The 20,063-nt window shown below is 43.4% G+C and overlaps 1 protein-coding gene across 3 annotated transcripts; it reads left to right on the plus strand.

The window, feature by feature from the left end:
- Positions 1-224: 224 nt before the first annotated feature.
- On the plus strand, positions 225-18,830 carry fam193a (family with sequence similarity 193 member A). 3 transcript variants are annotated; one of them, XM_076728627.1, is made up of 23 exons: positions 225-648; positions 2,408-2,482; positions 4,008-4,250; positions 6,426-6,601; positions 6,696-6,863; positions 7,263-7,509; positions 7,645-7,769; positions 7,926-8,073; positions 8,196-8,270; positions 8,363-8,437; positions 8,534-8,646; positions 9,286-9,528; positions 10,263-10,419; positions 10,614-10,760; positions 11,432-11,710; positions 12,063-12,285; positions 12,382-12,750; positions 13,666-13,948; positions 14,100-14,283; positions 15,195-15,434; positions 15,577-16,483; positions 17,214-17,295; positions 17,782-18,830. In XM_076728627.1, the coding sequence occupies exons 1-23, from the start codon at positions 427-429 to the stop codon at positions 17,873-17,875; spliced, it is 4,875 nt and encodes a 1,624-aa protein (XP_076584742.1). In that variant the 5' UTR covers positions 225-426; the 3' UTR covers positions 17,876-18,830. The 3 variants fall into 3 exon arrangements, with proteins under 3 accessions (XP_076584742.1, XP_076584743.1, XP_076584744.1); XM_076728628.1 differs by having other exon boundaries at positions 12,382-12,702; XM_076728629.1 differs by lacking the exon at positions 2,408-2,482 and having other exon boundaries at positions 291-648.
- The last annotated feature ends 1,233 nt before the right edge of the window (positions 18,831-20,063 follow it).

The following is a 20,063-nucleotide window of genomic DNA, read 5'->3' on the forward strand; positions in this document are numbered from 1 at the left end:
TAAGTTACTTTACTATCTTTTAGAAATGGGTAAATATATTTATACACATTTAATGTCAAAATACGACAATGAGTACACTTGTGTGCTGGTCAAGCCTTAATGTTTATCTCAGCAAAAGCTACAACTTTCTTCATATAGCTTGCTACAATGTGATATTAGACAACAAACTCAATTTCCCATAAGCCCCGGGACGGGCGTCGCACAGTTGCGTTGCAACGCAAGCTGAAGCCTGGTTGAGGCAGTCCAGCTAGAGGCCATATTGGAATCTATGAAGTCGGCTTGCACTTTGATGGGACTGAGTGTTTATCGTTTTGGGAGTCTCTAAATCGCTATCCCGGATTTATACCTGAGTGATTGCGCCCGGCATTCCACTTGAGACCCTGCCAAGTCTGGACGGCAAGTTGTCTCGTTTCTTTTGTGGAAAAAATGAGTCCAACCGATGCTAAACGAGGGGCTAAACGCAGGAAGAACAAGCGGGGCGGTGGCAGTAGCTGCAGTGCTGTCTGCAATACCAGCGGTGGCAAGGCCGGGGTTGCCTCGGCCCTAGGCTGTGCGGGAACAGCAACACCTGCCTCTGTCGTCAGCTTTTTAACACCTGGCAGCACAGGCAACGGGAATATAGGGTCCATCACGGGCATAAACGGAGAGGTAAGAGGGTGACACAATGTGAACCGGTGGATGTCAAAACGGGGGCGACTAGCTTGTAGCGTTATCAACGACACAAATCTGATTTGGGCCCGACACTGGTGCAAGGAAGGTAGCTAGCTAACTAACCTATACAACGTAGCTAGAAATTAACAGTCTTAATTACTGTCAGTGCTGGGTGTTATGCTTTGTGGAATACCGTACCAGCTCGCTGGTCGTGTAACCTGTGTACTTAAACTGGCCTTGTGAGGTTGTAGAAAACTGCCGTAAACATGAACAGATAGTCTTCTTGTGCCCTGGCCAAACGCTTTGACTACCGTCGTTAGCTTAAGTTAAGAGATCGTAGCTGAACCGACAACAACTTAAACACCACGAAGCAGTATTTTGAGCTAGTACTTCCCATGTAGGTGGGTGTTTACATTGGTCAAGCAAAGATTATTCGGGAGTACTATGAGGTTCAACACAGTTGGCCATATGCTGCTATTACATAGATAAACATTCACGCTAGCTAATGCTAACAGCTAATAGTAACGTTATGAACAACTTCAGCCCCGTTGGGCCTCGATGTGTTTTTACAAGCTGACCTTCCAGTTTTCTTGTTTATAAAAAGGTTTATCCGAGTTTAACTTCTAACTATTTTCCAGAGGATAGGCTGAATCCTCCAGCTAACTCCAGTTATCCAAAGTAGCTTAGTTATACACCTGAAGTTAGCACTAAAACAGTGACTTACACAGACACCGTAAGCTGTTAAGGTAGTTTCTTACTACTGACTTTGTCTCATAGTTTAACTCAGATGTTGGTTGAAAAGCTCTTAGGATCAATAATGACGTATTTTTGCACGGCAGTGAAATTGGTCTACTTTGTTTTTTGTGTATATTTAATCTGCTTTAAACTATAAACGTAATCAAAGTCTTAAACTCAGCCAGTGTGGGTATGTTTATGATGCCTGCACTAACAGGTAGACTCCTAACAAATTAATGACCTCCTGCTGTGGATGTTGGGACCTCTCCATTCAGAGAAACCTTTTAAATCATGAGAATTACTTCCTCTGCTCATTGCAAGGAAATCATATACCCAGAGAAGTGCTGCATGATCAGATGTTTAAAAATTTGTTGTGGTCATAGTGCTTGTCCACTTACAGTACATATGTGTCTAATAAGGCGACAAGGCTTTCCTTTGCTGTAATTTTAATATTGCTGCCTGCCTAGTTAAGTTGTATGTAAATCTTGGGCCAAATGATTTCCAATTAATCTGTCAGTTTTATACAAATTGTCAAAAGAGCAAACAAAACCTAAACTAGAGTCGACTAAGGCGCAAGTTAGAAAAATGTTTTATCGTAATTTGGGTGAACTGACCCTTAAATGTGCAGACACGAGTCATGGGCTTAATATGTTTATATAGTCGTCGACCTGTCCAGCCTGGGCAGGCCTGACATTACTGCCAGGCAGTTGTCTTCCTTGAATTTGCACCACACACACACACACACACACACACACACACACACACACACACACACACACACACACACGTACAAAGCTCTGAAAATACAGATCTCTCCTTCACACTATAAGGATTGAAATGCAATGTTATAAGTCACCCACTCACTGAACCAATCAGCCAGAGGTCCCAAAATGATCAATGTAGACAAGAGGCAATTCACTCTTGACAGTGTTAATTTAAGTTTGACGAACTGTTATTAATCAAGTTCATAAATGGTTAGTGGTCAGTTCTATGTATACACAGAGTTGTTTGTTTCCCTTAGGTCAAAGTGAACAACAGTGTTACACCACAGTTTACGGAAGGACCAGTGAATGCTGACTTCTCCGGAGTCCTTCAGGTAAATTTACATCAGGTGTAAATCAGAAATTCAAAGTTTTTTTTTTTTTTCTCTCCGAAGGCATGTCCCATTTGCCAAACATAATTTACACATTCATGCCAGAGCTTAAGGCTCAGTGAAGGGGAAGCATGCTGCAAGATGCCTTAATTTATCGTCTTCTCTCACTCAAGTTCAGAGTGACAGCTATCACAAATATTGATCATGTTTGGTTCTGATGTGACATGCTTTAAATACAGTGTGCTCTGCGACAGATGCTCCAACGCCTGCATTCAGTCTCATTGTGTGCCCATCCTAGTTTTATAGTACTGCTAAGTTGTGTAGCTTTCTGCCAGTATTCAGCCATATTTCAAGTTACTGTCATCAAAATATTTTCTTGAGGGGAAAATGTGGCCTCAAAAAAACTTTATATTGTGCTTTTACAATGATGTACAGATAATAAACCAGTTAAACTGGATATTGTAGCATCAGGGCAATTAATGACATATCCAAATGAGTTTTATTTGAATGTATCCCTTCCTACATTAAAACTCATTTGAATAATTGTGCAGAGCTGTGCTCATACAGCAATAAAATCTCTTTAGATCTTGTCAAAATGTTCTTTCCCATTTAAATCAGTCTGACTGACAGTTACAAAAGTATTAACATGTCCATTATTGAACATGTTCAAATATGTTGTCCACACACGTTGCGTGAAATAATCCACGCCCACCCTTGTTCAAACTATGTGTTGTGGCTCGCGACCTGGGCTACCTCACGTTTTTGTCACCACATCTGGTTGTTTTTGTTGTCTTATAGCCTTTTTATGAAGAAATGGTTCAGGCAAAACTCAACTGTTTGACTGCAAAATCTCTAATATAATACTATTTACAAAACAAAATATGCTGGCAAACAATTGGGAAAAAACCACTGGTTTGCAGCGCTGCTTAGTCAGAAAACACCGCTGCCTGGAGTGGGTGAAGTTGAGTAACCCAGAGCACCCACAGATTCATAGTCGCCTGTAAACTCCCAGTTCACCTTTAAAATGTTGCTGAAATAGATGTGAAGTAACCTTTTTGAAATCCCCAAAACAGTTTTGCTCAGTGACAAAAACTGCCAATGTGGACGTGATGGACTGAAACTTCTGGATGCTAATTCTGTGTTTGTACCACTCTGTGGTTCACTCACTAACAAGGCTGTCCATAAGGTCCCAGTGTTTTAATTAAGTCCGGTGGGCCGGTTTGGACAGCTGGTGTACCCAGAGTGCAATGGGCTACAAAGGAATCGTGTGACCTGGCTTAATGTGTTGCAGATATACAGTACAGCAGACTGGTTAAACTTGAAGAGTGGGAAAAGACTAAATTTTCCTCACAAACGAGTCGACTCAAATAAAAGGTCTAGTTTGATCCCGACAAGCGACCCCCCATACCCATTTACGAATATTCAGTTTTTCATTTAAAGTAGCCGTTTGGTTTAACAGTAATCACAGTAATTTAATGCAAATGTTTAAGTGGCTGTGTACCTTACAGTATATTTTCTCTCTCGACAGACTCCATTTACATTCGGCCTGAACCAGCGGGCTCCCTACACAGCCGGCGATCGCTGTCTCTTATGCCGATGTGAGCGTAAAGACAGTGCCGTGCCTTCAGAGGTAGGAATCACAGGCCAGAACGGTACGTCACAGCCCAACAAGACGCCCAGTGCCCTCCAGCTGCCTCTGTGGGTGTGCTCTGACTGCAGGCGCACAGTGGAGAAGGAGGACCGACACACTGCTCTGGAGCAGTCGTTGGGGGTAAGTCACCTGTGTATGAACCAGCTATTGGTGTTTAAAAAAAGAAAGAAAGACATATAGTCATTTATAGGTGAAGTCAGTGATTCTGGAAAAGATTGTTGATATTAAGACTCAACAGGCAAACAAGTGCACCACTTCAGTTCACTTCCATGTCTGTGGAAAATCTGACCTATTGGGTCTGTGAAACAGCAAAACTAACGTTACCCACCTGTCGAGCAGAAATGGCAGTCTCTGCATCCGCCTTCTTGCCTTTTAACTCTCTGAGGTCACTTGCCTGATCATAGCGCGTCATTTTCAGCTGTACTGAAAAGAAGTGTGTACTGGACTGGAATCACTGACTTCGCCTTTAATGTTTTGACTTGGGTCACTTTGAAGTACAGCTACAAATTAGTGTCTGCGTCAAAAAATACGCAACCTCTGTCAAGTTTTTAAAACAAGACAGTGAAGTGGTTGAAACGTGTCCGCTTCTATGTTCTGTAACTTCATACACGATGAGTACGTTTGTTTCAGTGTACTATTTGTTGTTGTGTGTGTGTGTGTGCGTGTGCGTGTGCGCGCGCGCGCGCGCCATGATATGTAAGACTAACACCTCTTCATACAAAGAGCGTCTTTATTTTATGTGGCCTGGCTAAGTGCTGAGCTGAGCCAACTTAAAAGTGGAGAAATCTTGTGATTCAATGCAGCAATTTTTCACTCAAGTCCAAAGTTACTTGACTTCCTCTGGGTTGTGTGATTATTGGTTTTAAGTAATACGGCTGTTAACAACTCTTTACCATACACTGAATTTATAAGAAACACTGGTGACATGTCTGAATTATGGGAAAATCACTGAATCATTACTCAAACATTGAATTTGGAAATGAAAACAGAAAATTAAAATGCTAACCTGTAACACATACTTTGTGCTGGTACACTTATCGACAGCATTTTAGGCTGAAGTATGACATATGGTCATGACCTCAGTCATTTTTGCTGACCTCGATATTGCCCGTTGTCGTCACATACATGTTTGTTTACATTAAGGATGTCACCAACATTTTAGACACTCAATGAATGAATCTTCTGAAGAATTGAAAGTTTGTTACTCTTTGAAAGGGCGTGTTTAATAATTATGCTATCATATTATTCCCTTCTGCGCCACTGATTTTCCTTTTTCTAATACTTGCTGGCTGTAACGACTTAATTTCCCCGGTGTGGGATCAATACTTGTAGAGATGCTAGTGAGTACTTAATACTAACTCAGAACCTTCTTCGTGTAGTTGTAGCTGTTACACTGTCGAGCTGATTCATGTGCTGCTGATAGGGCTTTAATTAAGGGCACGTCTCGGGGTTTGGGTTTCCTCAGTTGTGGGTGTGTTTGCCTCGGTTGTTTGGCTTGGGTTTGGTTTCCTCATGAATGTATCGTTCCATTGCATCCTCACAGCACTGCTGACTCACGGTATCTGTCGAAAACCGAACCAAACCACTGGAAAGCTTTTACCGTGAAGTGGCTATAGAAAGTCTGCCTGAACAGAAGTTTAACACTTAATTATAGCTCCAATAGCTCAGCAAAGGTTAGATCAGAAACCAGCGAGGCTCCCATCTTAGTCACAGAGTTAAGGACCAACCGCTAACCTAAAATCTCCAACATGTGATTTAAGTAAGAATACGCTTATCCCACGCCGTCCCTGTTGTGTGGATACATGGTTTGATTTATGTTCGTTTAACGTGTTCTTAAGCAGGTGCAAGACTTGCTTTTTGCATTGACTGATCCTGGACTTCCTCTGTTGGTGGTTCATAGCGCGTCTTGTTTCTTTGCCTGACAAGGAACCTGGGCTTCTGGCTTTCCAAAGATACTATTCTTTCTTGGCAAGCCATTGCTGAGGTGATTGGCTCTTCAGATGAAGATTCAGTTGAAATAACATAAAATACTTGATCCGCATTCACATTATAGGCTTTTTTTAATGCTTACTAGGCGCTTCACGGTAGGCGGTTCCCGTTGTCATGCCCATTGTGTGCTAGTCATATGATGTGCTGTTGTAGCCTGTTTTGGACTTTAAACATTAACATCAATATTTGTTGATCAACAGACGGCACAATAAGTGCTTTGTTTCTCGTAAACCTCGCTCAGCTGCATCTCGAAGGAGGTTTAAAAGTTGTTGTGTCTCAGTCTGCTGTTTTTCATATTTCCCACAGAGCCAGGACTTCCTTTTGCACATGCCTGTGGGTAACGGAAACCTGGGCCAGGAGGCAGCCACAGGGGACAGACTCACCACTGCTGTGCCTACACTACCCATGCTCCCTGCCCCGGACCTTACCGCACCATTGCCTGCTGATACAGTGTGCAGCTGTGAAGCCTGCAATGAGAGACGGTCAGTCCGGAGTGATTACTACTCAAGTCGATCTCATTTCAATTTACTGTTGGAACATCGTGTTTAAAGTTGACGTGATCTTGATGAATAACAGGGAGATCTCTGCTGAGTCAGAGAGGGAGTCGCAGCAGCTGCAGAACCACTGGTCGGAGGTTCGCTACCTGGTGCGCTGCATCTACCGCCAGACCGGAACACCACTAGCAGATGACCATGATCAACCCCTAGAGAGAGACAAGGAGAGCATGAAGGAGCTGGTCGATAGGTACAGCTGCTGTCTTATTGCTCTCTTTTAGGGTGTTTGTCCACTAGGGGTCTCTGCTGCACTGCAAAAGCCCCTGTGGATGCAGGAAAACAGCCAGAGAGCCTTTGAAAACAATGATGTCAACAAGCTGAAACTGCTGCGGTCTCTGCTCTAATTGGGCAGGTTAAAAGCGGCATTAAGAAGGCGTCTTTATTTTCTTGATATGATGTATTTCCTGCTGAAACAGGATCTTCGGCTTTGCCGTGACTCACTGAGGGAAGATTTTAAAGTGCTGACAAAGGGCAGATTAAGGAGAGAAAACCAGTTTTATTAGTAGTAGACAAGAGGCATTTCCTCTCCTTATGCACACTTGTCCTGTCTCAGTCTTCTTTAAGATGAATCTTTTTCCCCCTCCTGTAGGCTCTGTGAGAAGGACCCGTACCAGCTGTATCAGCGGTTGGAGCAGCAGGCTCGTGAATACGTCTTGGAAATGAAGGTGCGGCTACTGAAGCACCTGTCGACAGGTCCCAAGACTACAGGACCAGCAGGGGCCGTGGCTGCAGCACAGGGTCCTCCTCAGGCCTATCAGTTCATCTCCCTGCTGCTGGAGGAGTACAGCGCCCTCTGTCAAGCTGCACGCACCATCAGCAGCTTCCTGCTCACCCTGGTCAGTTCAGCCTTTGTGTAGCCAGAGCCACCGACAGATACGGTGTTAGCTGTCCCGAAGGTGGCATCAAAGGCAATTAGTAGTTTGTTTTACTGTATTTGCTTTAATCAAGATTCTTACGCTTTGATTTCTCAGGAGAATGAGCACCTCCAGAAATTCCAGGTGACGTGGGAGCTGCACAACAAGCACCTTTTTGAGAATCTGGTGTTCTCTGAACCGATCTTGCACAGCAGTTTACCTGCACTTGTTGCACAGCTGAAGTAAGATTTAGTTTAGTCATCCATCACTATCGCTTAATCTGCTATACTAGTTTAAAAAAAAAACATTCAACACGGTGAACACAAATTCTACAAATCTTTCTGAAGCCGTACAAGTGTCTCAAATGCCTGGTGTCTTATTCTGCGTCCTTTTTTTAGACACGGCACCGTCTCCCATGATTCATACAATGAAGATATGTACAGGACCTTGTTAGAAAGCTACCAGCAGCTGCAGCAGGAGATGGCTTCAGTGGCTGCTGAGTGGCAGGAGTGTGAGAAGAGGATTGATGACTATGTAGATGAACAGGTATACACATCCAAGACCAAACATGAAGTCATTCAATCCAGAAAATAACAGTACTAATACAAAAAGGTGGTACTTGTTAAAGATGTAGTAATGATAGCTGTAAGGTTGTGACTCTTTCGCAGCTGCTTTTTAAGGTGGAGGGTCAGAGTCTCACCAACCAAAGAACGGAGCCACACAAGTCCTTGATTAGCAAAAATGTAAGAGACGTGATAATTACATCAGAATTAAGTCTATTTTTTATCTGCTAAATGTTTTGAGGTTCATGTTCTCATTATCTGCCCATTTCCAGACTTTGAAGACTAAGCAGCGAATGCTAAAGGAGGACTGGGAGTTCTTTAAGCAGAGAAGATTTATAGAAGAACAGGTACACTTCAAAAATATGAAGCCGTCATGGCAGATTAAAATACACGTTTCTGTTCCTCAGAGCAGTCTCTGTTAAAAATGTTCTTCTCTTTGACAGCTACCTAACAGTAAGAAGTCCTCCACCGGAGATAACAACTTCACAGACACTATGAGAATGCTCTCATCTCGTCTGAGTATTCCAGACTGTCCAAACTGTAATTATCGAAGACGGTGAGTTAACAGGATTCACTGGTGTCTCGTTTTCCAGCCTGGGACGTGATGTCGCTCTCACTTTTGAAACGGGCTTTACTGACAAATCAAAAAAAATGTATTCTAGTACACCTGTTTAATCTATTCACAGATTTTCTCATGTCAGATGTTTTTCAGTGTTTAAAAGATTTCATTCTCAACTTTGATCCCTCCGGAAATATTATATTCATGCCTCAGATAGTCAGTGAGCTAAAGTTTGACAACACGTTGAAGCTTGTGTTTGTGCGTATTGGTTGCATCTGTAATTCTTATTGAAAGGATTATTCAAAGGCCAAGATGAGCCCGAGTTTTGACTCTGCCCCTGTCAGTCCTGCCCTCATTCTGTGGGATTTGGCAATAATCCATCATTATTATTTTCTCTTCATATAATTGTATTATGACAGAATATCATTTTGAGGTATTGTTGTTCTCAGTATCTGTCATTGACCATGAGATCTGAAATATGTTTTAAGATTTTGAATAACAAAACAAAACATTTATCTCCAGGAGATGAAAATGAGTTTAACTTCTGACTTTTTCCCGTCTCACTTTGAAGACTTAGATAATGCTGTGATGGCTTGCAATAAGGATTTTGTGCGTATTGTCCACCCCTACCTGCAGGTGCACATGTGACGACTGTAGTCTCTCCCACATCCTGACTTGTGGCATCATGGACTCTCCCATCGCTGAGGACCTCCACATCAAGCTGCCCCTGCAAGGGGAACCTCCCCGTGACTACCTGGCTGAGGTCCACCCTCCCAGCCTTTCCTCCGGCAGTTCAGCGTCTGGCTCCAACTCCAGCTCTCCCATCACCATTCAGCAGCATCCGAGGCTCATTCTGCCTGAGGGGGACACCAACACTTTGTAAGCCAGCCAGACACTTTCAGGCTCTATTTCCACACATTAAGGCTTGTCCGCTTGTTAAAGATCATGACCCGCCCCCAAAAAATATGTGTCTTCAGGTTATGCAACTCATTTCTCAGCTATTCAGTTAAATGAATACATTCAGAATACCATCTTAAAATTGTGTTTGCAGACCTGGGGTCGCCTAGGAAAAGGTAATAAACAGGGAGATGACGGCTCCAATGTAAATAAAGAGTAATAGAATTCACTCAGAAATAATTCAAAATTAACTTTATGAATGCACCTCTGAGCGGCATTTTACAGAACGCTGTGTAGAAACTGACAAGTGACCGACAACAGTTCATTGGTATCACATTTCCCATTGTTAAACACAGTCTAAATGAATTTGAAAAGGATTTGTTGAAGTGAAAACATTACATATAACCACTTCAATAAAATTCATAGGTTTCATTTTTTCCACGTTGACACTGTTTAGATGCTTTCAGCTGTTTGAAGTCAAACAAACAAATGAAAAAGTCAATAATTGTAATTTTTACCAGGACAAGTGACCTTTGTGCCTGGAGAAGTGAAATGAAAACTTACTAGTCAGACAAACAAATGTCTCAGTAAGCTCACGTCTGGCTCTGATTTATTATTGTGTGTATCAGATGATCGCTCTTACACACCTCTTCCTATAAACATTTCCCCCCCTCTTTCACTTCCCTCTAACCTGTCTACTCATTTCTGTCTTCTAGTATTAGCGATGATGACGAAGTGCCTCCGTTGTCCAGCAAGTTCGGGGACATCTACCCCATGAGCGGTTACGAGGACAACAGCGTCGTGACCGCTGCTGTGAACGGCCTCCATAATGACCTCAACGGGGAAGGTGAAAACGTGGCGCTAAAGGCAGGGGTGAGTTCTGCGCTGTGCTGTGCCACTTCAAAAAAATTCCCAAGATTAGTTGTAAATTTCCCAGCTGGGTTTCTGGATGATGAGTCTGATGTTCATTTATGAGTGGGTTACCGGCAGCTCAGGAAATGTTTTGCTTACTGTTCCTTCACTATTTCCCAACTGAGTCTTCATTGTTCAATACGTTTGTGTTTCAGTCTCCTCACATTACCAGCAGCAGCAGCTCATCAGAGGGTGATGAGGAGGAAGCTGATGGTGAGGTTGGCGGGGAACCCCGGGGGCAGCAGGAGGAGCTTTCCTCAGGAAAGACCAACAGTCCTCCACCTTCTTACAACCACCAACAGGTGTTAAAATGCTTTTAATATACTTTCCTTGTTAAAACTGGTTGGAACCATAGTGAATGAGCTTGTTGCACATACACAGTTAGTGCTCTCATTCAAGTTCTGATGCTGCTTGTGTTTAGAAAGTGTAACATTTGAGAAGTTTGGTTCTTTTGTTAAATTGAAACAAAGTGTTGATAAAAAAAAAAAACAAAAACGTCTATATTAATGAAAATAGGGATCCAAAATAACTTAAGGTGTCATATTGATACTAGAATTGAAACCTTCAAAAAAACGCCTTGCCTAGTCTTTGACTCTAGGGCTCTAAGTTCCTCAAATTTTCATTATTGATTTATATTTTGTCTGTAAAGTGAAAAAAATGGCGATTATGATTTCTAAGGTGACGTCTGCAATTGTTTTGTATGTAAATTGTATATATTCTGAGTTGTAAAACAGTAGAAAAACAGAAAACCCTCACCGTGGAGAAGCTGGTGTTTCTGCTTGAAAAATGACAAATGATTGATTTATTGATTAGAAAAGTTGTTATTAATTTCCTGTCAATCAACTAATCGTTTCAGCTCCACTTTACAGTAAATAATTAATAATTATCTTTTATTATATTATATTTAAGGGTAGAGGAACACACACTCCGGAGTAAAAGTAGACCTGTTTTGAATTTGTGTCGCTGCTCTCAGGTAGAACAGGTCCAGCATGCCTGCGAGTGCCACGTGTGCAACCAGGACCCCAGCTCCTCCACCCTGGGCCCTGCCACATGCCTGCCCCCCAGTCGGCTCCACGCCGCCCCTCCTCCCACTGTTGGACACCAGTTCTTCACAGACAGCAAGACTCCCCCCGCCCACCCTGCCCTCCACCTCTACCCCCACATCCACGGCCACCTGCCCCTACACAACTTCTCCCGGCCCCTGCTGCACCCCACACTCTACCCTCCCAGTCCTCCTCTCACACACAACAAGGTGAGGGTCACTCGTGAGCCCATACAGCCGTAAAAGCGAGACAGAAATTATTTTCTTCTTCTTCTTTTTACAGCGTGTAAGATGATGGCTATGAGTGTCTTTAAGGGAAAATTGATTCATTTCCTCATCACCGGGGTTTTTTAAGGTTCCAGGAACAATACTGAGTTTAGTTGTATTCTAGTTTCAGTTAGTTTCGCTGTAATTTTAATTGTCCTCCACAAGGGGTCAAAATGAACCAAATCTAGGAGAAAACAGTCAAAATTGTTTTGTATTCTGGCTCGGATCAGTTCGTGTCATCATGCCAAACTAATGGCCTGATCCGTTTTATAACGTCTGTCTTTCCTTCCTGAAGCCTTTGCCCCCAAACCCTACATCAAACCACTCGGCGGCCAAGCAGCCGGCCTTCAGCCCGTCGTTACCGGAGCACGTTTACCAGAACTGCTTTGGCAGTGCAGGTGGGGCAGGTGACTGGAACAGCTCGCTGCAGTGCCTCTCTCTCAAGTTTGAGAACCTGTGGGATGCAGCTGTGATGAAGAGCTGGAATCCGTCTATGCTGCTGCCCGAGTCCCTGCCAGGTGAGCCGCTCCTGTCCAGCAGAAAAGACCTTTAATTGAAAGAAATGTCACAAAGGCAAAGACAGTTAAAATCACGACTCTCATATTTATCAACAGGTGACATGCTTGGACCACCCCTCGCCGACGTTCCCCTCCCTCCAACATCATCTATCGGCCCTCAAGGGGAACACCCCTCACTGCCCACCCCCCTGCCCCCTTCCTCCTCCACTCCCTCATCACTTTCATCGTCGTCATCATCATCATCATCGTCGTCGTCATCATGCTCCTCTTCAGAAGCCAAAGAGCAGAAGAAGAGCGGCGCCAAGAAGAAGTGTCTCTACAATTTCCAGGATGCCTTCATGGAGACCAACCGAGTAGTGATGGCCACCTCCGCCTCCACATCCTCTGTGTCCTGCACTGCCACCACTGTCCAGTCAAGTAATAACCCACCCATCCACCTAGCATCTAAAAGACCCAACTCTTTAGGTAATATAGGAGGTAGGAGCAGTGGTTAGGTTTGTACTGATGATGGAGCTTTATGTTTACTTAAATGATGGACCACTTAGAAAATTATCACACCTCGACTTCACCCCTGATTCCAAAAAAGTTGACATGCTGTATGAAACATAAACAGAATTAGATCATTTGCTAACCCTTGTTGACTTAAACTCAATTGAAAACAGTACAAAGACAATATATTTAATGTTTAACCTTCATTGATTTTTGTAGAAATATGATTATTTTGAATTTGATGCAGCAAATCATTGAATTCTGTTATTATTGATGTCTTACACAACGTCCCAACTTTTCTGGAATCAGGCTTGTATTTCACGGGTGTGACATCCATTGATAAACCCCATCAAGGAAAATAATTTGCTTTTTAACTTTCTAAGTTGTCAGATTGACTTCTCATTCTCTCTGGGAGGATGAGGTCACGCTCGATGTTCATGAATAGAATCACTCCAACAAGATAATGATTCAGTGTCAAGTAGTTTTTAGGTGATTGTGAAGTATTAAGCACCTGGACGTTTGACTCCAAGAATAGATAGGATGTGGGAGGTATACGTGATGCCGTTTTCACATTCTGTAAAGACAGTTATATCAGGCGTGCTTGTGTGGCTTAGGAAAAGGAATTTCACTTGTCGGGCAGTTGCTGCACCAATAGGTCAAATGTTGCTACTGCATGTAGGTTTGAATGCAGGATTAAATTTTAGTTTCCGCTGTAGTGGTTGCAGATCTTCTTTGGATCCTCATTTTCTGGTATTTTTTTGTTAACTTGGGCGTACTTTTTATATGAAAGCTCAGTTAATCACTGCGTCTTTTAAAGAGTTTTTTTTTTTTTTTTTTGGACAAAGAGGAGCTAAACAATGTTCTCACCCACTGTACTGTTGTCTCCTCTAGACGATGTATTTCACAATCTAGGTAAAGAGGACCACAGACAACCCGCTCCAGCCACCTCTAGAAACGGCCCTACAGGACTGACCTCCCTCCCTCCGCTCTCGGGCCCCACCTTGCCCCCCGCACCCAGCACCCACCTCCCCACAATGGGATCCCAGCCCTTTCCAAAGATGGCCACTCCAGCCCCGGACTTCATGGAGGCCCACCAGGGTTTGTGCCTCCCGCCTGCCGAGCCTCCAGCCTCGTCAGCAGACGGTCCAATCAGCGCCCCACCCAGTGTCTGCAGGTAAGACCACCACCATGTCCTACGGGCTCAGAAAGATGGACACACAGTGACGAAATGTAATATCAGTGACAGACTGATTGAAAAGCTCATTTTTGTTATTTGGGATGAGAAAGTTTTTGTGTGGACGAGTTTTAAGCATCGTTCTTTTCAGCGATCCGGACTGTGAAGGCCATCGCTGTGAGGGGAACGGGGCGTACGACCAGCCGTATGATGGAGAGGAGAGTCAGGACGAGGACAGCTGCTCCGAGCACAGCTCTTCCACCTCCACCTCCACCAACCAGAAAGAAGGAAAGTACTGTGACTGCTGCTACTGCGAGTTCTTTGGGCATGGCGGGGTAAGGCACACACATTTATTTCTTTCTGGAATAGGCATGTTCACATTACAAGTAGGGCGCTACAAGTCAGACACAAAGTCGATTAATCACGCGAGATATGTTTTTTCACCCAATAACGATCAGTTCTCATCAGAAAGGTCTCAAGTACAACCAGTGAAGCGTTAACTAATGTAGCAGGGACCAATCAGGGGGTGGGTGAAATAGAGTCCTTGATGGCTCTGAAAGGCTGCTTACAAATGAGCTGCAATCTGATTGGATAAAACTCCCCCAGCATGCTTGACTGAGCTGAAGATGCTGTTTGATTACAGTTACAAGCTTTTTTTTCCAGGGATTGCGGAAATTTTCCTTTCTCTAAATACTTTAAATTCTGTTTTTTTAACATGGTATAATGAAGGAAATTATTTCTCACTCAAATCTATGTCTGCTCTGGTGAGGTATTTGCACCCTGTTGAGTGTCGTCTAGCTTTGGGATGTACAGCCATGTTTCTTAAAATCCCACAGGACAACTATGACTAGTCAGCAACTACCACAATGCTCCCAGCTGCATATCTGCTGTAGATACATTATCACTGCTTCATTACTGCACTGTGCTCAAACCACAGATGAACGATAGGTCTCCAATGATGCAAAGTGTTGACTAGTGGTTTTGATAGTTGACTTGTTGCCTATTCTGTGAAACCCCTTATTACATGTACTTCTCTGAATTTCAGTTCTGCATTCTGTGTATTTTAGGTTCAAATTTGAAAAAGTTGCAATAAATTGATATTAAATAGACTTTTGGTTCTTGAGCACCTGCACATAATGTTTTACATTATATTTCATTTCACGTCTAGTGATTGATTTATTAGCTTAATGTAAGAATTTATTGATAGTATCCCGACTGATTGCATCATTTCCTATCTTATTCCCAGCCCCCAGCTGCTCCTACCAGTCGAAACTATGCAGAGATGCGGGAGAAGCTGCGCTTGCGTCTGACAAAACGTAAGGAGGAGCAGCCTAAACGTGAGGAGCACCAACCGGTAATAGAACGAGATGGAGGGGTGGAGGACCACAGGCGGGTGGAGGACCTGTTGCAGTTCATCAACAGTGCCGACAGCAAACCTGCCTCCAGTTCTAAGGCAGCCAAACGGGCCAGGCATAAACAAAAGAAGGTAACTGTCCCTCCCAGTCTGTTCACAATAGCCTCCAGTGTAAATTCATCCAGTCTAAACCACATCCTGTGACTCTGTTAGCACGTAATGCACAGGTGTTCAGCTAGGAAATGCTGAAAGCGTATGTCTCTGTGTGCTTCAGATGGAGGAGAAGGCCCGTTTGGAGGCAGAGGCCCGTGAAAGGGAGGAGCAGCAGGTGTTGGAAGAGCAGCAACGGCGACAGCGGCAGGAAGAGGAAGAGGCAGCGCTTCAAAAGGAACTGCTCCGGCTGCAGGAGCTGCAGCAACACCGCGCTGCCAAGAAGAAAAAGAAAGAGAAAGCAAAGGAAAACACCGCTCCCCCTCAAAACAACCCACAGCCCCTCAAACAGACAGCTCAGAACGTCCTAGATAATTTACAGAACGGAAAGTCACAGCTGCTTCAAACCCTCATCCGCTTCCCTGACCAGAAAGAACCCAGATTTGACCCTGTACCCGACACACTGCACAGCCCAAAACACACCAGTGACAAGGGATTTTCTAGTGAGACCAACATCCCCAACTCTCCAGGTATCCTGCACAATGGCACGTCTGCATGTCAGCTTGAGGCCAGCAGCAAAGTGAAGGCCAAGCAGTCTGCTAAAGCAGCTCCTTGTGAGGTGGCTGTAAAGAAAGCCCCAGAGTTACCCAAGACCTCAGATGTGATGGTAAAGCTAGCTCACTGCACCGCCCCCACCCCCACCACTACACCAGACACCAAAGCAACACGGATCAGGCCTGCCGAGGCGCTGGCTCCTCTCCCGACCACTGAACCAAGGAGGGAGGACAGGAGTAATATCAGAAGCGCCAGTGGAAAACGGCAGCAGCAGCAACAACAACAACCGCTGACCCAAATAAAGGAAGACAGGAGAAGCCCACCTGTGTCAAACCCTTCCCCGTCTCCCCCTCCAGCCCCCCAGCCTGAGCAGACCCAGCAGAATGGCAAACCACCCAGTGCAGAGTCCCCACAGCCCAAAGGCAAGACCAAGAAGAACAAGAAGAAGAAGGGGGACAAGATGAACAGCTCAATAGGTTGGTATTACTATCATTCACAAGATTGACACACAAGATTCAGGTGTGTGTTAATCACAGAAGTCACTCCTGACCAGCTGTGCTGCTGACATTAAGTGGTGTGGCTCCACAGGCAACGTGCTCAGTGAGGGAAATGTGAACTGGGTCCTGAACAGACCCCTCTGACCAGGGACAGCCTCATCTATTTCCTCACTTGTCTCTTGGGTATTCTGTGGTATTATCAGCATGGTTAGTGAATGCTGCGCCGTGCAGATATCTGCTGTCATTTACTGCCATGAGCAGGTAGTATGTCGCTCACTATAGCTTTATGGGCGCTCTTGCAGTGTGGCTGTACGAAAACCTTTTCCACTGACGAGCATTTCCAAGCCCAAAACATGGTGACAGTCTGGCACTTTAAACGTGCTGAACTATAACCAGGAAATGGCGAGGGTAGGGGATAGTCAGCTTTCTGGTATATAACCTTATCAAATCTGGATCCTTTCAAACAACTGAAAAATGAATGTCTAGCCATCTCAAAATTTCTGGAAGATCAATGAATTTGATTAACACATTACACCATTTGTTACCAAATGAATCTTCTGCAGCAGGTGAGGCGAGGCTGCTATTAAATTCAGTTAACGCTCCTCCTTGTCAGCAGTGCTTGACCAGAAATGGTCATAACTTTTTTATTTTTCTTGTCATGTTTGAAATAGGAGCAGTTATCATGTTTGTTTGTTATTTTTTTTTTTAGATGATGTATTCTTGCCCAAAGACATCGACCTGGATAGCACTGAAATGGATGAAACAGAGAGGGAGGTGGAATATTTCAAAAGGTACGTAGATTAATTACATTTACCAACTTTACGGAAGATATTTCTGAAATGTCATCTCTTGGTGTTAATGTTAAAGGTGCCCCGTGGAGATTTTGAACAAAGGTGGCTCTATGGAGTACTGTTTTCATAAGTGGGCCCCCGTTTTGTTTGTATTACATGCACACACATAAAAATGCATGTGGAGAAGCACAGTTTCCAGTTTCACACTATACTACTGATTGAGATCTGCATTGCAGTGCGGTAGAGAGGCATCATTATGCCAGCAGAGACAATGATGAAGACGGCTGTAAACAATGTAGGCTTTAAAATTATCAAAGCTGTGGTCCTCCCCTCACATTTATAGGGAAAGAAATGCATTCAAAAACTGGAACCCTGAATGTAAACAGAACTGTTTGTTTACATGAAAACTCCACTGGGTACCTTTAACGTATAGAATAACTACAGTACGGCTCTCCAGAAGGCTCATGTTTTCTTGTTCCCTTGCAGGTTTTGCTTGGATTCTGCCCGGCAGACCCGCCAACGTCTTTCCATCAACTGGTCGAACTTTAGTTTGAAGAAAGCTACGTTTGCTGCACATTGAGGGTGTTAGTGAGTGACTGTCAGGACACAATCAGTACCTTAACAGCTACACCAACCCACACGGTCCCCCCCACCACCGCCACCACCACCACCCATCCCTTCACCCTCCACTCAGCTGTTGTCCTCCCAGAACTTCTCTCCTGCTGTGCCCAAATCACACCCACGCTGCCTTGCTTTGTTCTTGTCACTGTGTGGCTCCAACACAGACCCATCTGGACTCTGATCCACCTGCAGAACGAAAACAAAAATGAAATGAAATGACACAAAAAGAATCACAAAATGCTAGTTTACATCCGATTAATTTTCCTTGCGTGCTTGTGTGCTTTTAGTCTGAGTTGGGCATTTCTCTTGACTGGAAAAGCCATGGTCTGAAATTATTTTCTTATATTGGCTTACCTGTAGTCAAAAGATGCTTACTATGTCTGAATGGTTCACTTCCAAAAAAAAAGAAAAAAAAAAAAAGAGACAGAGGAAACTACAAAAAAAGAGAAATGTAATGAATTAAAAGCTGTATTTGAGATATTGTGGCTTACTATCCCATCGTTTCCCGTTCCTAGCACGGCATCTCATTCACATGATTGACAAGGGAATGGGCTTGGTCAGCTGGTCTCCACTCCCTGCCCCCACCCCTCCACCGCCACCACCTCCTCCACCCTATTTCACAGAAAGGAGGAAAGCGTAATACTTGACAATGTTCTTTTTTGGTTTTTAAGTACTGTTTAACAAACTGTTGAGTAAAAGTGTACCAGTTACAGTTTTTGTTTTCTTTCTTTTTGACCTGTAGCCAGCTTGTATCAGAATACTTTCAGAATGAAATTGAAAAAGAACAATACTCACACTATCAATCTGTTATAGAGTGTATATTGTATTAACACTGAAGCCAAACTGGCTACTTTTAACATATTGTTAAGTAATATTAAATCTTGTCTTTCTTTTTTGAAAGATGGAATACAGTAGTATGGCAGGATTACGTGTCTTGTGTCAAATCTTATTTCCTACATGCAGTAGAAATTGCCAATAAAGGACACTTACATGGACACTGAAGACCTCACACATACATGAAAAACATAGTTTGACATTTTGGGAAATAAGCTTGTTTGCTTGCCTACAGCTAGCAGCCAGCTGTAGCTTATCTTAGCTCAAATGTGTTTTTTTTTTTCTTTTAACACATCTGTCTTTTTTGATGCAGTAAACAAGATAAAGCTTGTGGGCTTTGGAAGTGCTGGGGGGCAGATTTGGGTATTGTAGGACAACAGTTTCCAGTCTTTGTGCTCGCTAAGCTAACCAGCTCATAGCTGCAGCTTCACATTTAACAGACAGACACAAGACGTTTTTTTGATGTTCTTGAATCAAATCAGCTTATTTCCCACAATACTGAATATAAGCTGGATTTGAATGCAAGTTATTTAAAGTTTAAGTGAGAAAATCAACTTCCCTTAAAGGTCATTTCACTTCAGTGTGATCATGCCCATATGGAACCGAAGACTAGCATGAACCGCTTCCACCAAAGCAGGAATTTGAAGCATTGTTGCTGCTCTGCACGTCTGCCGCTGCACAAGGTTGCGGGGTGAGTCACACCCTCAAATACGGGCTCCTTTTGGGAAATTGACAGTCATAATCAATGTCGAGGGCCACTGTAACTGAGTCATGTAGATCCTGAGGTTCAGTTTCAATTGTGAGTTATGTTAAACAAAAAAAGGTAGCTGCCATTGGGCTACTTCAGGCATTTACATGTAGCCCCATTTCATACATGCACATGAAACTGTAGGGAAAATTGATTTCAGGTAGTTATGAAATCAAGTACATTCCCTCAGGGTAAAGTGAGAGGGAAATGAGGTCATGCTTTGGCTTATCTAGATGTAGATGACTTAATACATACCTCTGAACAGCACTGATAGAACACAGAGTACAAAAGCTTTAGCTTGGTGTTTTTCTACCAATGTGAATTAAAAAGAGGCATAATGACATATTTGTAAGCAGCCAATGAGCACTTAGCTAATGTGTAATTCTTGAAGGGAAAGTTTAGAAAACTGCTGTTTAATTGTTTACATTCACAAATTTCCATCCTTAAAAAGAAAACAAGCTTGAAGTAGCTCTTGATTTTTTAATTTTTTTTCTTTTAAATACTGTGCTGTAAAAAGTACATAATGTCAAATGTGAAGAGGAAGTGAGTTAATGTTCACAGTGAC

The sequence above is a fragment of the Chaetodon auriga genome, chromosome 4, assembly GCF_051107435.1.
Source record: "Chaetodon auriga isolate fChaAug3 chromosome 4, fChaAug3.hap1, whole genome shotgun sequence".
NCBI lineage: Eukaryota > Metazoa > Chordata > Actinopteri > Chaetodontiformes > Chaetodontidae > Chaetodon > Chaetodon auriga.